The sequence below is a fragment of the Rhinatrema bivittatum genome, chromosome 9, assembly GCF_901001135.1.
Source record: "Rhinatrema bivittatum chromosome 9, aRhiBiv1.1, whole genome shotgun sequence".
NCBI lineage: Eukaryota > Metazoa > Chordata > Amphibia > Gymnophiona > Rhinatrematidae > Rhinatrema > Rhinatrema bivittatum.
In genome coordinates this window covers 86741432-86763984 of record NC_042623.1, presented here as the reverse complement: position 1 = coordinate 86763984, position 22553 = coordinate 86741432, and the positions used below count along the sequence as shown (strand labels likewise).

The 22553-nt window shown below is 43.4% G+C and overlaps 1 protein-coding gene across 1 annotated transcript in view; it reads right to left on the bottom strand.

Moving 5' to 3' along the window:
* LOC115099561 (ankyrin repeat domain-containing protein 26-like) overlaps positions 1-22553 on the bottom strand; it is a 462251-nt gene that overhangs the window by 43721 nt on the left and 395977 nt on the right. The window contains 1 exon segment of the mRNA XM_029617295.1: positions 21179-21469. Within this exon segment, the coding sequence (XP_029473155.1) occupies positions 21179-21469 (291 nt within the window).

Genomic DNA, 22553 nt, shown 5'->3' with positions numbered 1-22553 from the left:
TCCAAGCGGGCCCTGCGTCCTTTTGGCATTATGTGGGCACAGCTAGTGCACCACTGGACGTCGTGAGTGGGCCCCAAGCACAAGACACATATGTCGTGAGGGTCCGCAATGGACATGGTCCTCAGGTACTCGGGGCACTTTCAGAACCCGGTCGTCATCTTTTTGGAAAAAATAAGGGTGGCGCGCAGTCGGTGGCTGTAGGGCACCGAAGAAAGCACCGCCGGGAACCAACTGTAAGGGACGAGATAAACTTACCGGCATCAACGGAGGTCGGTGGTCGATGGGTAAAAATTTTAAAATAAGTTTCCGTGAGTAAAATTTGTGAGGAATTCTCACAGAGCTCCAGAAATCCGCGAGGCTACTGCTGTGCGGAAAAAAAGAGACTGAAGGGGGACCCCTGCTGGATGCAGGGTTGGTGGCATGCTGGGCAAGCTCAGTGTGCCAGTCAAAGTTCTAGAAACTTTGACAAAAGTATTCCTTTATTGGGCTCCATCCTGATGATGTCACCCACATGTGAGGACTACCATCATGCTTGTCCTGGGAGAAAGAATAAACTGTTGGGATTTTCTAAAAGTATATGTTCTTTATAAACAAGTACCATACTCAAAGGAGTTTTTCCATTTAACCGGACAAATCTAGAGGTTTAAATTTATGGCCCCTCTAACTGGATACATTTTACCCAGGTAAGCCATTACTCAGATAACATTTATCCTGTATAAGTTACAGGAGTCCTGAGGTGGAGTTAAGTAAGCCAGACAACTTACCCAGCTATATCAGATATTCAAAATTAGCTAAATAAGTTATCTGGTTAAATCTGGATGTGCCTGATAGAGGTCCTAAAGTTTCCTGGGTACATTTCCACGGATAACTTTAGTCTTAACTGGCTATATTCAAAATATAGCAAGTAGTTAATATAAAATTAAAAACAAAACAAAAAACAAACCTTCAGGGCCAGTAGGCCCAAACCCCATCCCTCAAAATCAATCAAAATTATATTGGGCATAGCACCGGATACCCCTCCTCCCCCCACCTCCAAAGAATAAAAATAAATTGTGAGACATAGCACCCCCAATTTTCCAAACAGCACTTGGACTGCCAGCCACTGCCTAAACTTTAAATCTAATCTGTTATATTCAAAAATAACTGGCTGGGTTTAGAAGTTATCCAGATAACGTTATCTAGACAACTTTAGCCAAGTATAGTCAGCGGGAGACCTGCTCCGCTAAGTATCCATGATAAGTTACCCAGCTAACTTTAGCTGAGCAACTGGTCCCCTGGCTTACTGAATGTGGAATTTTAAAGCTCTCAACATCTAAAGAATGAGGTTCCTTCTCCTTGGACAAAGTAGGATTTGGACACAAGGCTGGCAACACAATCTCTTGATTATCTCTGCATTATTTTTATCTGGTCCTGTTTGTTAGCTTCTAAATCCTGCATGAGGACTGCTAGCTTTAAGTACACTGTAGGCTCTGAAGAGCTGTAATAATCCATAAGTGTTATTTGATCTTTTTAAACGTCAGCTTACACTGAAAGGGAACTCCAGTAGTGCTTACTTACAAAGATGTCTTAACCTTTACCCTGCCCAAAAAAAAAAAAAAAATCCTACCACATCACATAGCTGTTTCTGTCTATGAGTACCTTGCTGGCTTTCCTAGAAAAAGTGCTAAAGTTCAGTATCGTGGGAGCTGGTTTTTTATATTAGAAACAGATGATTTTTCTCTGTCAGTAGTTTGTTGGCTTTGTCCTAGAGCAGCGATTCTCAACTGGTGTGTCGCGAAATCCCACTGTCCCGGTTGTGTTTCCCCGTTCCCTGCCCCGGCGGGCCAATGGCAAGCCTCCTCCATTCTTCCTGCCCCCGCGCAGGCCAATCGGAAGCCTCCTCCTTTTTACCTGCCAGTGGGAGTAGAAAGAAGGAAGGAAGCTTCCAATTGGCTGGTGAGGAAGGAAGAAGGGACATAGCATAGGTCAGGGGTGAGGAGTTGGGAGTGGCAGTGTGGAAGCAAGGCTGCCATGGGAGCTCATCCCCATTGCGGTGAAGAGGAAACCCGACCCAATGAAGCAAGGCCGCCACAGGATCCCACTCCCGTGGTGGCGAAGAGGAAGCCTGACCCTGGCCAAGCAAGACCGCTACGGGAGCCTATCCCTGTGGCAGTGAAAAAGAAGTCCCACTGGAGTAAAGCTGCGGCGGAACTGGAGCCCATCCCTGCAGCAAAGGAAGAAGAGGTTTGGTGGTGAGGCCCGGTGCATGCATGGGAGCCTGGTGTGGTGACAATTTATTTTATTTATTTAATTCTTTCTAATATACCGATGCTCAAGACCATGTCTTATCGTACCGGTTTACATCAAAACGAGGGGAGAAACCATAACTTATGAAAATGAAACTTACAATGAACAGGGAGCATAATTCAGGACAATTGAGAGTAGAAAGGAATTAGATTAAGAGAACACTTTTTTAGGAGATGCGCAACAGGCAACTATGAACAATTATTATACAAGACATTGCTAGTTGGGGAGAGTCTCATGCTAGAAAGGCTTGATAGAACAGCCAAGTTTTCAGTTTCTTTCTGAAGGAAAGAAGACATTGTTCCTGGCGTAGATCTGGGGGTAGTGTGTTCCATTGTTGGTCTGGCGGATGACAGTGTTCGTTTTTGGAAGGAATTGTGGATAAAGGATTTGTGTGGAGGTGCCTAGAGAGTTCCTTTGTATGCAGATCTTATCGGTCTATTGGAGCTATGTAATTCGAGTGGAATGGTGAGTTGTAGTGAGGATTGATTGTAGATGGATTTGTGGATAATGGTCAGGGTCTTGAACAGTATTCTATAATGGATAGGAAGCCAATGTAGGTTTTTGAGAATCGGTGTGATGTGGTCCTTGCGACGAGAATTAGTGAGGATCCTGGCTGCTGCATTTTGCAGCATCAGTAGAGGTTTAGTAGTGGAGGAAGGGAGGCCGAGCAGTAGCGCATTGCAGTAGTCAATCTTTGAAAACAGAATGGCTTGAAGGACTGAGCGGAAGTCCTGAAAGTGGAGGAGTGGTCTTAACTGTTTTAGAACATGAAGCTTATAAAAGCATTCTTTTGTGGTGGTGTTGATGAATTTTTTGAGGTTCATTCTGTTGTCCAGAATAGCACCAAGGTCTCTCACCTGACTTGTTGTAGGTAAGGATGGGTTGCCGTCGAGGGGGTTATTGTCATTGGGACAAATGACGAGGAGTTCAGTTTTGGAAGTATTAAGAACTAGATTGAGACTAGAGAGTAGGAGGTTGATGGAGTGAAGGCAGTTGTTCCAGAAGTTTAGGGTGTTGTGGAGGGGGTCCTTGATGGGGATTAATATCTGAACATCATCAGCGTAAACAAAGTGGGTGAGGTTGAGATTTTCTAGTAGCTGGCATAGGGGTCAGAGATAAATATTAAACAGAGTTGGAGATAAAGAGGAACCCTGGGGAACACCTTGATTAGATTGGACGGGATGGGATTCTTTATCATTTATCCTGACTTTGTAGTGTCTGTTATTGAGGAATGATTTGAACCAGATGAGCGCCGATCCTGTGATGCCAATTTCTGTCAGACGATTGTTGAGTATTGAATGATTGACTGTGTCAAACGCTGCCAAAATGTCTAAAAGGGCCAGGAGGTAGGACTGGCCTTTGTCAAGACCTGTCAAGATTTTGTCTGTTAACGAGAGAAGGAGTGATTCCATGTTTAAGCACTTCCGGAAGCCGAATTGAGAGGGGTAAAGAATGTTGTGTGAGTCTAGGTAATCTATGAGTCGGTTGTTGACAAGTTTTTCCATTAGTTTGGCGATAAAAGGTAAGTTGGCAATAGGGCGGAAGTTGGCTGGGATCCAAGTTTGGTTTTTTGAATAGGGGTTTTAGTGAAGCTGTTTTTAACGAGTCCGGGACCGATTCTTGCATGAGGGAGCGATTTATGATGTCAGCCAGGTGTTTGGCTATGGTGTTGGGGATGGTAAGTAAAAGTTTGGTAGGTATTTGGTCTGATGGATGCGTTGAAGGCTTCATTTTCTTGATTAAGGATTCGATTTCCAGTGAGGAAGTGTGTTCGAGAGAATCTAAGGTTGGTTTAATGGTGTCTGGGGATTGGTTAGGGGGAGATGGAGGCTGGGTGTTTGAAGCGGTCATGGTTGCGAGTAGGTTCTTGATTTTGTTGTCGAAGAATAAGGCCAATTCTGTAGCTTTGTTTTGTGCTTCTTCTTCTGGGATGATTGGAGGAACTGGGGTGGTGAGAGATGCTACATATGAAAAGAGAGTCTTGGGGTCATACATATAGCTGTGAATTTTTTTGGCATAGAAATCTCTCTTGGTCCGTAGAATGGTGCTCCTATAGAGGTTCATAGCGGTTTTATAAGTGGCCTGGGCTGCTGGTGAGGGGTCCTTACGCCAGCGTAATTCTTTATGTTGCAGGTCTTGTTTAAGCTTTTTCAGTTCTATGGTGAACCAAGGTTTTTTGTTGTGCCGGGCTGGATTGATTTCTTTCGATACCATGGGGCAGATTTTATTTGCTACTGATCGAGTGATGTTTAGCCATGAAGTCATAGCAGAGTCAGCGTTGGAGAGGTCCAGATTGGTTAGGTCTTTGGAGAGGCTGGTGGAGAGGGCGTCCATGGAACAGGGTTTTCTGAACTGAATAGTGGATTTAGGGGAGGAGGACGTCTGTTTTTTTCTTATTGCTAATTCCGCAGATATCAGTGAATGATCAGACCAAGGGATGGGGGTACAGGTAGGGGGGGTGATGAGTGAGAAGTATTCATTTATGAAAATGAGGTCTAGAGTGGGAGCCTGGGTGTGGTGACAATGGGAGCGTGGGTGTGGTGACAATGGGAGCGTGGGTGTGGCGAGAATGGGAGTGTGGTGTGAATGGAGCCTGGGTGAGGGCTGGTGTGTGGGTGTGAATGGGTGCGAGAGCATTTGTGTGTGATTTTGAACTTGTATATAAGAGAGAGCATGTGTGTGACTGAGAGGGAGACTGGTTAGGAAGATGACTGGTGTGTGCAAGAGAGACCAAAACTGGTCATGGGGTCTAATTTGGGGTATGTGTGTGTGAGTGAGTGACTGGTTGTGCGCCCTAAGAAGAGGATCGTGAGGACAGAGCTTCAGCAGCAGCTGCTGCTTCTGATGTGTGCTTTTGGCCTGCAAGAGAAAGGAATAGGAGAGCTGCTGGAGATGGTAAGAAAAGGCGTCTTTTTAAGTTTATTTTTCTTGATTGAATGCCATTTTAATTATTGGGTATTATGTAATCTGTTTTGAAATATGTAATTGATATTTGGACACATTTTTAATCATTTTTATGAGTTTTTAATTGTTGGATGTTATTCTGTTCATCAGCTGTTTTGAAACATTTATTGGTATAGTTTTACAATTATTTCTGCGAGGGGATTCTATAGCAGCTTGGCTTATTCTGTTTTCCTAATAGGAAGTATATTGGTGTTTAGGGCCTGGTTTAATATTTAATATTTGTAGTGTTGCCTTTTCATATATAGGGTTGTTCCATGTGAGTGCATGCCATAATGCAGGTGTAACTTTGTGCAGATTAGTTTGTGTGTATTATTGCAGATCCTGGGACTATGTTAGGTGCTATATTTGTTTTCATTTCTCCAGGTTTGCACTGCATGCAGAGTGGCTTTTTTGGTTTTGCATTCCAGTTTCTGTCTCCAAATTTATAATTTGTGGTCTTTCTGTCCTTAGTGAAGGTCGGCTTTGTGTGTGACCGAGGTGAGGTATTTTACTAACATGTAGGCATTTATATCAATCTTATTTGTTGTGTTTTCTCAATAGGATATGCATTAGTGGTAAATTACTGTCTTTTCATAAGGAAGGCTATTGTACCTGGTAGTAAAGGGAGTTTGCTTTTACTAATATGTCACCAGAACCAGAATATCTTTTTTGCATGGTGAGTTCTATGGGTAATGACCTAGTTCTGTTCTGATCCATTGTCGGGGGTCGAGGGGTTCCCGTGGATGCAGAGTGTATGTATACATATAGTCCCGTGACGGTCACACGTTCAGTCTGTCACACATGTGAGAACCATCTATCAGGTGTGTCCCGGTCGAAAAAAGGTTGAGAACCACTGTCCCAGAGAACAGCTAAAGTGTGCATTATGTGACTAACTGTGAATTGAAAAGAGATGATTCTTTTTGTCAGCTTTCCAGCCTCTTCCCTATGAGCTGCTGAAATCTTTATCTGGTGTTTCACAGGCTTTTTCACATCTAAAATTTTGAGGAAGGTAGGTACAGTCTCATCACTGCAGAGACCAAGACAGAATCCTGGCTGATCTGATGTCATTGGTCAGTTGTGCTTGAGTCAACTGGTCGAAAAGTCCCAAGCCCTGATGGAAGTGGAGAGTTGGTCTCATGGTGCAAAGTATGTGACAGTGAAATGGAACATCTTTCTTCCTCCATTTTTATATCCTAATTGCACAGATTAACCATCAGAAAACTTTTTCCAAAGAAGTTGATCATTTGTTAAAAAATAAGTCAAGACAGACAGTTAAATGGTTAATAGGCAGTCTTTGCTAGATGGACTCTGCTATAATTACAACATGAGTAACAAATATTGAAATGCATGATTGCATATAAAACAGAGGTAGTAAGATTAGTGCTGAATGATGGATCATGTGGCGATATGGGTTGATTAATGGGTATTTCTCCTAATGTGTTAGGAAAGATTTCTCAATTATTAGAGAAAGTGAAGATTCTAATGATTGCTTCTGCATGAGAAAAATCATAACAAAAGTTCTGTATTCTGCAATATGTTTGAACCACAGACATGATTGAATATCAGGAGATTATTTGGGTCACTTGGGTGATATTTGAATCAGCCCTGCAGATATTTAATCCTTCGTATCATTTATTGCACACTGCCAAATTTTGCAGACAAGAAATCTTGGTTTATTATGACCTTTATTCTGTGAGTCGCAGACAAATATACCACAAGTTACCCCGAATGTGTGTTAAGACACACAACAATTTGCTGATCAAAGCAATAAAACAGTGGTTTGCACTACATGGTTTTTACATCAGATTTCTAAATTTCATTTTTCCTGCCTTTGTCCATGAAATGCATGGTGTGTACCTATGAGTATGCTGCAGCATGAAAACAATGCCACAGGAAGCAGCTGAGGATCTATGCAAAATAGAGGCCTAGAGGAGTCATTCACAAAGCTGCTTTGAGGCTTTACAGAATGGTAAACACATTAATGCAGGGATAACATGAGGAATTTCATAATCCACATATTATCCACCCCCAAAAAAACCTGGCACAATGTAGGCAATAAAATAAGCTGATTTGCATGCAAATGCAAATAAATCAGCTCTTAAATAGGAAACTAGCATACTAGTTAAATAATGTGGCTTGCCTTAAAATTTAAAAGCAGAGTTATTTGATCAAAAGTTAACTACACCTCAAGAGATATAGTTAACTTTCCCAGGGAGCATTGGAATACTAATTCACATCCCAATGCTACCAGGATCTTTCTTAAAGTGCCCATATGTCCCACAGACTCTCCCTTCTCCCCAGTCTGGTGTATAAAAACCCCTTGCCAAGCCCAGAATTGGCCAAACTGTAAAAAAGTAAACAAAAAGAAAAAAAAAGAATAAAGGGACTAGCCTTGTTCCACCACCATGCCCAACCCTGCCCTTTTAACTCCCCAAAGTTACTCCCCACCCCCTGTACCACAATTCCCTCTCTTTGCTCCTCTGACCAACTCTTTGCATTTACAAGAAATTCTCTGTGTTTGAGTGAGTCCTGGAGTGCCCCCTCGAGCTTCAGGACTGGCGGCACCATTTTCAAAATGGTAATGGCCAGCCTCTAAAGGGCATTTAGAGGCGATAAAGAGGACTTTAAATTGAGCCCTGTATAAGACCAGGAGCTAGAGCAGGTGGAAGAGGACTGGACTGACATGGTTGCAGTACCCAGAAATGGACAACAGCCCAGAAGCAGGGTACTGGAGACATTTCAAGAATTTTAATGGGAGGCCCACATACAAAGCATTGCAATAGCTAACATGTGACATTACAAACACATAAATAAAAGTGGTCAGAGTGGAAGAAATGATAAGATGTTTAATCTACTGCAAGCAATAAAGGTAGTAAAAAAGCATATTTTGCCACTCATGCTGTTCATATTCAGTTTGGTGTCCAATAAAACATTCAAACTGCACACCTCATATTTAATAAATAAAGGAACTCCATTTAACATTATTCTACTCTTCACAAGGAAGCCATGAGTCTCACCCACAAGTAAAGTCTCTGTTTTTGTGCAATTGAGCTTGATTTTAATAACAGCCCACTTAAGCATTTTTTTTCCAATACGCTTTAAGCTACACTGGTGTAGTCCAGTAGAATATTAAGTCTGAACAAATATAAGGTGCCAACTCACAAACTGCCTACATCTCTTTGTACTGCTGGCCAGAAACAGATATAACTGCCAGTTGCATTGTCCTCTTAGGCTGCTTCTAGCAGGTATGATTTTCCTCTTATTTCTATAGTATGAAGGTTCTCACCTGATCCACACCCCTCATATTGATGAAGCTATTCTGAATTCCTCCGGATGCATCCTCTTTATTTCTCTCTTTTTCAAATTCTTGGATTGCCTGGGTGTTAACTGAAATTAGGATATGTGTTTTCCTTTATAGAATGTTTGTCAACTAAATAAAGAGTATTGATTATCTTCCACAATGCTCCAGTTCTATGTTGTTTATTTAAGGAAATGTATTACTATATTTGAGCACTGGTTTGTTTGCACCTGGCAACAGCAATTACCCACAGTAACCCTGAATTTTCAAACTGGTAAGGTGTTTCTGGATTAGCTTTATTGAAAAAAACAGTAAGTGAGCAAAATCACCAGAAAGCATGGTCAGTTTTCAGAGATGATGACCCTTACTGCTTACATCTTTTAAGGAAGCAAAAAAACCCCATTGATTTACAAATCTGAGTCAAACCCATGCAATGCAAACCACCATTGCAGAGTTTCCATCATCAAAATGTTGTGTGTGGAACACATACAGCATGCTGAAAATGTGCCAATGTTCCAAGAATGAAGAAAGTATAGGACTTTGAAATATAATTCTGCCTACAGCTATCATGATGATGCAACAAGAAAATAACTGCAAATTTGAATGTGATATGAATTTTTATACATAGTTAACTTAAGGGCAGAGGACAATTGAGCCCAGCCTTCTTTTAACTAACCAATCTCTCTCTCTCTCTCTCCATATAAAATCTCTCTTTCTCTATATATAGATAGATAGAAACAAAAGACCAGGTAATAAGAAATCATATAAGGTGCTCAATAAACAAGCAGAAAAGCCTTCCAAAGGAATGGACAAAAGAGCACTAATATTGTTGATATGGTATTAATTAAAACAGAAATCATTATTAATCATTCACAAAAAAATTAAAATAAATTAACATCTTAATGTTAACAAATGTGGCACAATAATGTGACCCTTATACAAATAATTATTGATAAGTTAAAATAAGGATCAATTGCAGACTGTGCACTCCCATGACATGGGTGCTAATACATTTGTTGTCAAACCTTGGCCATTATGGCACAATTACTTTCAAGCAGACTTAAGTATGTTACTTAATAATATAATAATTAATCTATCATTATCAGAAGGTCTCTATCCAGATATACTTAAGAATGCCCTAATTAAACCAATATTAAAAAACCCTAAGTTAGACCCTACTCAAGTAAATAATTACAGACCGATATCTAATCTACCTTTTATAGTAAAACTGCTAGAAAAAGTCGTCCAACGACAACTAGATAGCTACTTGGAAACAAACAATATCTTATTTCCGAATCAATTCGGATTTAGAAAAAATTTTAATACTGAATTGCTTTTTATGTATAAACGGTTTTTATTGAAATCATCTCATAACCTCAGAACAAACAAAGAGACATAGCATTTTTCCCTTTTTCTACATCTCCAAACATAGCCAGTGCAGTGAGTGAGAAGATAATATCTACGATGTACAATCCCCCCCCCCCCCTGGGACCCGTGCAGAAAATATCCATAGTTCACGAGTGAGTATGAAGCCCAAGTGATGTCCAATTCAGCAATTGATGATCAAGCTACGTGTCCTGTGAGGTAAGTGTTGGAGGTATCCATCCCAGACCTGTAGAAACGTCCTCCGCCTCTGAGGATTCTCCCGAGAAGCCACATTGTCCATCTGCATCATCCGGTGCAAGTGGATGCGCCATAACCAATATGAGGGACCTTCCGCTGATTGCCATGCTACTAATATGACATTTTTCCCCACTGCAAACGCCTTCCGCAAAAACCAGCGGAGGCCTGTACCTCTGATTAACGGGCGAGGGATACAATCAAATAAGATCATGTATGGCGTTAAGCTCTCTATCTGATACTATTTTAAGGGGCTTCGATTCTGGTCAAAATTATTTTCTAGTTCTATTAGATTTATCTGCTGCGTTCGATACAGTTGATCATAGGATTTTATTAACACGCCTCAGAGAAATAGGCATAAAAAACTTAGTTTTAAACTGGTTTACCTCTTTTTTATCTAATCGAAGTTTCCAAGTAAAAATAAAAAAATTCATCTTCCAATATCATCCCCTTAAAAACGGGTGTACCTCAGGGCTCCACTTTATCGGCAACCTTATTTAATATTTATCTCTTACCTATATGTCATTTCTTGTCAGGTTTGGGCCTTACCTTTCATATTTACGCAGATGATATTCAGTTTCTTGTTCCTATTAATAACACAATTGATCAAACAAAAAAAACTGTAACTATGTACCTAGAAATGATAAATCAATTGCTAGTCCCCTTGAAACTAATTCTGAACACCAACAAAACTGAAGTATTACTATTAGAACGAAAAGCTACAACAGCAGACCTATCCCCAATTTTGCACAAAAATTCCATAAAGATTCAACCTTGCACTTTTGTTAGAGATCTTGGAGTAACAATAGATACGGAACTGGCAATGAAAAAACACATAACATTAAAAGTAAGAGAAGGATACTTTAAATTACTGACACTCAGAAAATTAAAACCATTGCTGGCATTGTCAGATTTTAGATCTGTTTTACAATCACTAATCTTTTCGAGTTTAGACTATTGCAATGCCTTACTACTCGGTCTCCCAAACAGCACCACTCGCCCCCTACAAGTACTGCAAAATGCCGCAGCGCGAGTTTTGACCGGAACAAAAAAATGCGACCACATAACCCCAGTTCTGATTACGTTACATTGGTTACCCATCACTTATCGCATACAGTACAAAGTTGCATGTATTTTACATAAAATTTTATATGGAAATAACATTGACTGGTTGAACTCTTCAATACGTTTACATGTACCACATAGAGAACTCCGTTCCAGTAATAAAAGTCTTCTATCTATTCCAACTGTTAAATCTGCAAAACTCAGCGCAGTCCGGGACAGAGCAATATCCATCGCGGGTCCTAAATTGTGGAATACATTACCAGCTACTTTAAGACAGCAGACAGACACTAAGAAATTTAAAGCAGAATTAAAGTCATGGCTCTTTACGTGTGCATACACAGAAGCATGAGACCCAAACAGTATGCGACTATTATATCCGTGATACTATAATGTGTTAAGATTTACTATTGTTTTAACCGATATTTTATTACACAGTTAAGATAAGTTTAGTATACTATTTAATCTTATTGTTTTTGATAGTATAGTAGTTAAGTTTTAAGTTTTATTATTTTAAGCCCTTTAAGATTTTAAGTTGTCATTGAATTTAGGTAACTAACTAAAATGACGTATTTAATATAGTTAACTGTATGTATTGAATTATGTCAATGTACACCGCTGTGATGGTCAAACGACTGATGTAACGGTATAAAAAAACCAAATAAACTAAACTATAAACTATGTATGTTACAACAATAAAGAACAGGAAAACTTTAAAGAAGAGATAAAGCGGCCCGGGCCCAATTGCCCGGAGCACGCATATAACGGCCGCCTGCTCGCGACCGACGCACGAGAAAGCAAAAGGGGGGGGGGGGGGAGGAGGTATAAAAAGAGAGCAAACCCATCCCCCACGCACCCCACTCACCGGCAGCCTTGAAGTAGAGGATCGAGGGATCAACGCCACGGCCCCTCCCCGGAGCCGTGACGCCGCTTGGAAGCGACAGGGGCGCCAGAAGATGACGTGGGCGCCCCTCTAAAAGGACGGCACCACGCGGCAAGCGATCCTTTTAGGACTGCCCGGCCAAGCAACAACACTGTTCCGATTGCCCAGCAGCGATTCACTGTTCCACGGAGTTGACCGCCTGGCACTTCGGGCAGCCTTCCTGTTTCTGTTCCGTACAGTCGGGGATCTGGGGTAAGACTGTTATAACTAATTCTTTGCATGTTGGGGGCAGTCTTTGGGCATTGTTTGTTCTGCGGTCGCGCCGACGGCCTGCCCTGCTTGACTGCTGGTTTCTTTGTTCGTGGCCTGCCCGATCTGGACCGAGTCCTTCCCCTCCCCACTTCTGCCTGCGGCACACGGGAGCTGTCTCCTTGTGCCGGGAGTTTCTCCTTTTGCCTGTGTCCCCGGTCATAGATACCGCCTCTTCTTTAAAAAAAAAAAAAATAATAATAATAATAACAATAAATAAGTCTTCCAGGGGTGGCGCAGTTGGGGAATGCTGTACCCCGCCAGGCAGAAGATCTCCAGTATGTGAGTCCTCCCCCCCCCCCCCCCCGGCACACTGGGTTGTGGGTCGTTGCTCCTCACTCATGTTAGGCTTTCTAAGTAGCCTAGTGGCTAGAGCAGCTGGCTCTAAAGCAGGGAGATGACTGTTCGAGTCCCATGCCGCTCCTTGTGAGCTCAGGAACATCCTTTTTCCCGGTCGCATGCAGAGGGGATAAATTATAAGCGCTATATCGCGTTCCATTCGCACGCGGTCCCTTTCACCACAATGCGCATGGCGTTCGTGGGGAACAGGGGGTAGGGAGGCACACGACCCAACACGTACAGATTTTGCGATGCACACGATCGCAGGGTGCGGGGAGGCACTCGCCCTCCGAGCGTACATGTGCTCGTGCGGCACATACCCACGTGTGACCGGCCTCTCGCCCATACCAGCCCCGGTAATCGAGTGCAGAGAGGCTGTTCACAGGGTGCAGGTGAGTGGAGAGAGGCTGTTCACGCGAGAGGGAGTCCCGGTCACCGGTGGAAGCGAGAGAGAGCGGCCTTGTGCGCTACTTGCCCCACGGATTTAAAAAAAAAAAAAAAAAAAAGTATATATATATAGAAAGGCCAGTCTTTCCGCTCGGCAGGATATGCCCAAGCATTCTGGTCTGGCCTGAGTGGTTTAACATATGCATTTCAATTGCAGCATAATGGTCAATTCAATTGTAGCCTAATGGTCAGAGCTGCAGGCTATGCACCAGGAGACCAGGGTTCGAGACCAGCCAGGGGGCACATTTATATCCTTTTGTTTGGTTTTCTAAATTATGTTTGAGAATTCAGGTCTTCTGTTTCATGTTCCATTTTCTCATTCATCAACAGGGAGGAGGAATAGCCTAGTGGTTAGAGCAGTGGACTATGAACATGACTCAAGTACTTACGACCGTGGGCAAATCATATAAAAAAAAAAAAAAAAAAAAAACAAAATAATAATAATAAAATAAATAATGAAATAAATAAACAAACATCAATAAAACATTGATGTGTTCTCCTCTTGCATGATTTATTATAATTTCAATGTTGTGCAGAATGAGCCACCTTTCTCTTTATTAACAGCATGAGGGAGAGAGATTGAAAAAGCTGATTATAGTCGAGCTTTCAAAAAAAAAAAAAAAAAAAAAAAAAAAAATTTTTTTTTTTAATAAGAAATAAAATAATAAATATATTATAACTTACTTGCATATACCCTTTAGCCAGGAGCACATAGGTTGCTAGCATAGGTTATGAGACCATGTACTGCCAGCTGGAGGGGGGGAACCACGTCGCAAATGTTCCATTACATTATACTTGCTAACTGTTTGTTGCATTATCTGTCCCAATACAGTTTTATCAACTTTCACGCTTGCTAACTTTGTTGCATTAACTTTTCCTGTTACAGTTTTAGCAGGTCTTGCATCGCGTTCCTTACACAGGATGGCGCCAAAAAGAAGAACCGGCGGAAAAAGAGTTAACCCTATCACCGATGCGGCGGGCGCTCAACCCTTATCGCCGGGTGATCACCAATTATCACCGCAGCGGCCACAAAAAGTACTACACAACATGATTACAAGAACCCGAGGGGCGATTACAGGTCGCGGCAGGGATTCAAAAACGCGGCGAACGAGTACAGGTTGCAGCCGTAGAGGTCGCAGCCGGGGTACAGGTAGAGGTCGCAGCAGAGGTCGCCGCCAACCAGCCATAGAAGTCGATCGCCACGCGGCTGACGAGCAGACATCCGATACCACACTCCAGGAAGGCGATAATCCACCTTCCCCGGACACTGGCGCCTCCATACCTGAACCCAACAATTCTGAGTCTGAAAATGCTGTTGAAAATGACGTTCTTATACCTCCGGACAGACGAAATGCCGTTCCGACACCTCCGCAAAGACGACGGATGCACGACTACCGCAGAGATGACTTCGTAGATTCCCGTGATAAATTTTTGCCTATCCTTCCTCACTATGGTTCACAACGACCATCCCATAATATTAATAGATCTTTTGCATCTTGGCACGAGGAAGACAGAGAACTATATGACAGACTCCCATGGCACGATCAGCGGGATTCGGATCTCGAGGGCCAACGGTGGGAAAGAATTCATGCACAGAAGGGAAGCATACGTGCCTCTGACCGGACTCCATGGGGATGTTGGCGATCGCCACCCAGGCATACATATCGACAAGAAGAGACACAGACTACGCGACACTCACCAGCTTCCCCTAATGCGTGTGGCACACAACCATCTCCTTTCATTCACCAATCAATGGAAAATGGCGTTCAACCAGCTAGGCAGGAGGATACCCCTAACACTCACCGCAACCGAAATGACGGCGTAAGGCCTTCCACTAGCGCGCAAGTCATAGACGGCGTAAGGCCCACCACTAGCTCGCAAGTCATAAAATCCGGCAACACGATCGTCAATACTGGTGAGTCCGACTTGTTGGGGCAATTGCAGCAGGGATCACAGGGGGCAGTTGCCAGCAAATCCAAGCGCAGGTCCAAGCGCAAGCGCAGGCATAGCTCCAGTTCTAGCAGCTCCACATCCTCTTCCACCTCAACTTCCTCTTCTGATAGTGACCTCCACATATCAGGTGTTAACATGGACAAGGATTCCAGGGGTCCACCGGCGTTAACCACGCTATCTCAGCTATGGGAGAGCGTTCCCAAGAAATTGAGAAAGAAAATTAAGCAGCGCAAGTATATCGACATATTTTCCATTCTACACGGCCGGCGAAAGCCCGAAGAAAGAAAAAAACGCAGAGCGGGATCGGCAACCTTGGGCAAAGAGGTTAAAATACCAAAGACCATTGTCAATTGGATTATGGCTTTCCTGCATATGACAAGCGTGGTAGGCCATCAGGATACCACACAATACGGCCCCATGTTGAGCTACGCTGTCAACATCTTGCGAGCTTATCAACAGCACGATAGTTGGGCATGGCTCAATTATGATGAGCAATTTAGAGATAAAATGGAGGACAATCGCTTTATGACGTGGGGTACCCAGGATGTGAGCCTATGGATTAACAATATGACACAAAAAGCCTTGGAGCACGGAACAAAATCACGATTATCTAGGAGACCATCACCGGGATTTTTCCCGGCCAGACGCGTTGCAGCAGGGCACGATAATACTTGCTGGAAGTTCAATAAAAATATATGTTCCTTCCCGGATTGCAAATTTAAACACATTTGCTCCGGATGCGCGGCACCCCACCCTTTCATTAAATGCCCTAAGAGGCAGAATACAGGGAGTAAGCAAAAAGCTCCCAATGCCCCGCTTTAGCAAAGCACCATCACCCATACGTTTGGACGCCATGCTGCCATGGCTGGATATATATCCAAATCAGAACAAGGCAAACAAATTAGCTCAAGGCTTTTACCACGGTTTCATTATTCCTTTTCAAGGTTCCATAGAAAAGCTGCACACCAAGAACGCACACTCAGCCACCCGTCACAAAGATATTGTCCAAGCTAAATTAAATGCTGAGATTGCACAGGGTAGAATAGCTGGTCCATTCAGCGAGCCCCCTTTCCTGCACATGTTTCTCTCACCATTGGCAGTCATTCCAAAAAAGGAACAGGGCAAGTATCGTCTGATACAGAATCTTTCTTTCCTGCCCGGTCGATCGGTGAACGACCATCTGCCACAAACCGAATGCTCCGTGCAATACGCTTCATTTGATTCAGCTATAGCGTTGGTGCGCGCCTGTGGGTACGGCGCCCTCATGGCAAAAGCGGATATTGAATCTGCATTCAGGCTCTTGCCGGTACACCCAAACAGTTTTCCTTTACTTGGTTTCAAATTTGATGACCATTACTTCTTTGACAAATGTATGCCCATGGGATGTTCTGTCTCATGTGCTTACTTCGAATTATTTAGTACATTTTTACATTGGGTTCTGGAACAGAGGACATCTTCGCGCAACATAGTTCATTACCTCGATGACTTTCTATTCGTCGGGCCACCAGATACTAAATCATGCTTTAACACATTAACCGAATTTCAGACTATGGCTAAGGATTTTGGGGTCCCCTTATCTACGACAAAAACAGAGGGTCCCACAACTATTATATCCTTCTGGGAATCGAAATTGATTCTCAGAAGATGATGGCAAAGCTGCCACAAGAAAAGATCTGCAAGTTACGGATCATGATCCAGCAAGCGACTACAGCTAAGAAGATTACCCTACGAGTCGCTCAATCCATTTTAGGTTCCCTGAATTTTGCTTGCCGTGTCATTCCAATGGGGAGAGCATTCATGAGGAGGCTCGCAGCCGCTACAGTGGGCATACGCCGGCCACATCATTTCCTCCGACTATCCCAAGGCATCAGAGGCGACTTCCAAATATGGGACACATTCTTGAACGAATTTAATGGAATAACTATGCTACAGGGCCCACCATTATCCAATGTAGACTTAAACATTCACACCGATGCATCGGGTGGTTGGGGATTTGGAGCCATTTGTCAGAACGCATGGTGTGCAGAAAAATGGCCCGACGATTGGATATTGCAGGGCCTCAGTACCAATATCACCTTCTTGGAGCTATTTCCTATCTGGGTAGCCTTGGTGTTATGGCACGAGAAGTTACAAGACAAGCACATTATATTCTGGTGCGACAACCTAGCAGTGGTGCACATTTTAAATTCCCAATCAGCCAAATGCCCGAGGGTGGTCGATTTACTACGTCAGATAGTTCTAGCAGCCTTACGTCATAACATCACACTACGCGCAAGGCATGTACCGGGAATACGCAATAGCGCAGCTGACTCCCTTTCCCGTGCTAAATGGCCTTTGTTTCACCTCCAGGTTCCAACAGCGGACGAAATCGGTACGCCAATACCACCAGCCTTATGGAACATTGGACGGAAACAACACGAGAATTAATTCGCAGATCCGTAGCACCATCCACGTGGAAGTCATACTGCAGAGGCTATGACGTAGTAGCCACATTCCTAAAGGGAATAGGCTGGAACCAAGGCCCAATCCGCGAGGACATACTCGTCAGGTACATTTCCGCTGCTAAGCAAGACGGGATGACAAGGAATACAGTACAAAAATACATCGCAGGATTGGCTTTCTTCACCAAAGCTCGTGGTTGGGGTGACCCTACCAAATCCTTCCTGATCAAAAAAAATCATGACTGGATGGGCGCGAAAAGAAGGATTAACAAAAGACCTCAGACATCCTATTACCCACAACATGCTCAAGAAGTTTTGGACACAATTGTCATTAATCTGCTCTTCCGGCTTCGAGATACTCCTCTTTCGCCTTGCATTCTCATTGGCTTTCTTCGGAGCTTTCAGAGTCAGCGAATTGGTAGCCACTAACAAGTTAGACAAGGGGAATAATGGATTACTGGCAGGGAATGTTGTTTATACTCCGGATAAATTGACTATTACTATTCAAAAATCGAAAACTGATCAAGCAGGACGAGGTACTACAATATCACTCCATAAGGTTCCATCATGCCCTACATGCCCAATTGACAATATGAGAAACTACCTTGCTGTACGGCCCAAGGGTGGCCTACATCTTCTGATACATTCCGACAGTACACCTCTCACCAGATTTCAATTTTCCCGAATACTTCGCGCTGTTGTTACTCAAATGAACCTGGACCCCAAAATTTTCACCACGCATTCCTTTAGAATCGGCGCTGCCACAAGTGCTGCAGCAGCGGGCCTCAAACAGGATGTGATCCAAAAAATAGGCCGCTGGCGTTCAAAGGCTGCCAACTCGTACGTCCGATTGGACAGAGTGCACTTGGCCTAACAAAGAGTTATTAATTCTAACAAAAATTGTTAATTATATTTTTCAGATGCTCGTCGTACATACCGCATTGCATGGATCATTGGCCACTCCTACATTCGATGGGCCGCTAAAAGAGCTATCGGACGACCATACGGCAGTCACTTAGGTATGGCGTCAAAAGGCTGGGTCATCGAATGGTTCGGAAAACCGGGCATGCTATGGGAGAGATTGTTGCCTTTCCTACGACACCTCAAGGACGCTAGGGCACCGCCCGATCTCTTAATACTCCATCTCGGAGGCAACGACTTGTCTACACTGACATGTAGGAGCTTGGTCCGGAAGGTTAAAAGTGACCTGGTTAACATCTTCAACTTATTCCCAGGTACCCGGGTTTGCTGGTCGGATATCATTCCACGACCAAAATGGAAGCAATCAAAATTATGGGGGCGAGGTCGAAAGAAAGTTAACAGGCAGATTGGAGCATGGCTGCAAAATATGGGCGGACTACAAATAAAACATCAGTGGGCCGATGACATGTCCCCTGGCCTCTTCAGACCAGATCAGATACATCTATCAGACATCGGATATGATATATTCAACATTACCCTACAAGATGCCATTGAGGCGCACAGTTAACACATGGTCACAGCTTAGTTTTTAGTGGGGGACACGAGGCAAGGGTCCTCCCTACCTCGTGTTTTGGCGGGTACCCGGGCCGGTGCAGTCAGATTACAAGTGATGCTGGGATCAGCACAGCACGGCGGGGTAGCCGTGGGCGCCGGGAGGCGCATGAGGGCAATGGCCCCCTTGCTCGGGAACAAGGCGGGGGGCCCACATCATCAGGCTGCCTTGCTTGGTACAAGCGGCGGGCAGCCGGGTAACCATACTGCCGGCTCGGGTATCACAAGAAATTTAGTTATATATTGTTATGTTTAAATAAAGCTGTGGCCATTTTTTACACCAAAATGGAGTCTGCCTAATTATTGGCAAGGTATAAGATCAAGGAACAATGTGGTCATGTACAAAATGTCTGTGGGTGGAACGAGGGAAGAGGGAGCAAGTAGCAGATGCTAACGTTAAAAGCGGCCCGGGCCCAATTGCCCGGAGCACGCATATAACGGCCGCCTGCTCGCGACCGACGCACGAGAAAGCAAAAGGGGGGGGGGGGGGGGGGAGGAGGTATAAAAAGAGAGCAAACCCATCCCCCACGCACCCCACTCACCGGCAGCCTTGAAGTAGAGGATCGAGGGATCAACGCCACGGCCCCTCCCCGGAGCCGTGACGCCGCTTGGAAGCGACAGGGGCGCCAGAAGATGACGTGGGCGCCCCTCTAAAAGGACGGCACCACGCGGCAAGCGATCCTTTTAGGACTGCCCGGCCAAGCAACACCCTCCCACCCACCCTGGGGTCTTTAATTGCACGTACAGATAGTTTTCTATGTTAGACAGCAACGTTACTACGCAAAATAAATATATATATCATACTTGTTCTACTGTTAACCTTTGAAACATTGTCACAGCTGATAAGGGGAGGCGGGTACCCGGGCCGGTGCAGTCAGATTACAAGTGATGCTGGGATCAGCACAGCACGGCGGGGTAGCCGTGGGCGCCGGGAGGCGCATGAGGGCAATGGCCCCCTTGCTCGGGAACAAGGCGGGGGGCCCACATCATCAGGCTGCCTTGCTTGGTACAAGCGGCGGGCAGCCGGGTAACCATACTGCCGGCTCGGGTATCACAAGAAATTTAGTTATATATTGTTATGTTTAAATAAAGCTGTGGCCATTTTTTACACCAAAATGGAGTCTGCCTAATTATTGGCAAGGTATAAGATCAAGGAACAATGTGGTCATGTACAAAATGTCTGTGGGTGGAACGAGGGAAGAGGGAGCAAGTAGCAGATGCTAACGTTAATGCTTTACCTTAACAATTACAATGACAATGTTGGAAAGTACAAAAAATGAGTATCAATGTATTATCCAAAAAGTGCTTGTAATAAATCAGAAAACAAATAGGTAAGGTGTTCCTCCTGGGTATGGTGTCAATGACCCTGACAAGGCTCTTGTTTCGCCAAAAGCGGCTTCCTCAGGGGGTAACCTCTAGTATAAAGAACACCCAATAATCTCTGGTAGGCTTCTCATCTATCAGGGAGAGAACTCAAGAGTATATGACCTAAAATGCCAAGTTTTTTGTGAATGATTAATAAATATTTCTGTTTTAATTAATACCATATCAAAACTAGTGCTCTTTTGTCCATTTCTTTGGAATGTTTTTCTGCTTATATATATATATACATACATATATATATTATATATAGCAGAAGGAAAACTGTCTCCCCTGATGTTTTATCAAAAAATCAAAGAAGACCCAATAGGTATAATGATTTATTTGATGACCTTCATATATGGCATCATCGTATATGTGCTATAATGAAACACAGATTCTTAACTCTACCGTGGTGTATTTCACCAGGGGAGATAGGTAAACATAAAGCAAAAAGAAAACTATTATTATCGCCTGAATATCATACACCCTCGGTGACACATTGGTTTTTGTTAGTTTTATATATATATATATATATATATATATATATATATATATATATACATACACACACACACACACACACACATGCATAGATATTCACATTCTTGCAGCAAATTCTTTACCATACTAAAAAATATAATCCTTCCAAAGCTCAAATTTTTGGTTAAAATGATTGAAATAAGTTAAATAAGAGAAATTAACCTGCAAAAACAGATTGACTTCTTCCAGTTTTTGTCTTATTTCCTGCCTTGCACGCTGTTCAATCTCTTTTTTGTAGTGTTCCATCTGACTGTGATCCATCATGTTTGTTTCTACATGGCGTTTGAGGTTAGTCACTTCTTCTTCCAGTTGATGTTTGCTCTTTTCTAGCCTTTCATGATTTTTGTGCAAAATCTTCATAGAAGATAACTGTTCGCGCAGGTCATGATTTGCAGATTCTAACTGTGCAGATTTTGATGCCTCAGTCTCCAAATGTTGTGAAAGTTCATCGACCTGCATTGGTTCAATTAGCAAATAGTTAAAGACATAGAGAAGCCGATTTTTTTAAAAGTTGAGTGCTAAATTTAGACACCTGTACGGCTCAGAATTTTGGCGGAAATTAGACATCTATAGGGCTTAATTTGTGAAGGAACACCCAGAAAGGAAAATTGGTTCTTACCTCTAATTTTCATTCCTGTAGAACCACAAATCAGTCCAGACTCCCTGGTTTTGCCTCCCTTTCAGCAGATGGAGACAGAGAAAGTTTTCACAGGCACTGCCTCTTAACCTGGTGTGCACCTGCACCTCCTCAGTATTAATCAGTTCCCAAGCCTAAAAACTTTAACCAAATGTTCAACCAATTAATTCTCTAATATACTCCAGAATGAGCAGAGGACAAGGAAATACACTAGTAAATTTATAACCTTTTGCAAAAGGACTAATGGGAAACTTATGCCATTCTTCAGAATTAAGCAGCATTACTACAGCAGACAGATCAAGCGGACTCTCTAAAACCACTCTCCTCTACCGGATGGGACTCTGGACCAAGCTGTGGTACTATAGGAACGAAAATTAGCAGGTAAGAACCAAATTTTCCTTTCCCTGTATGTACACATATCAGTCCAGACTCCTGTGATGTACCAAAGCTTCCCTAACCGGGGTGGAACTGTGAGAGTCCCACTGGAAGAACACTTTCACCAAAATTGCCGGCGTCCAGGGCCTGGGCATCCAATCGGTAGTGTCTGGTAAACGTATGTAAAGACTTCCAAGTAGTCACCCTACAAATCTCTTGCAGCAAAACTAGTTAGCATTCTGCCCAGGAGGCCGCCTGGGAACGGGTACAATGAGCCCTTAACCTCTCCATAGGACAACTGCAACAGATATATGGGGAACCAATAGCCTCTTTCAACCAACGCGCTACGATGGCCTTTGATGCCTTCTGTCCCTTTTTTGCACCATTCCATAGCACAAAAAGGTGATCTGACAGCCTGAAACTGTTAGTGACCTCTAGATACTGCAACAAAGCCCTTCTGACATCCAAACATTTTAATTCCTTGGCATGAGGCATATCAATCTCTACATTTGGAATGACCGGAAG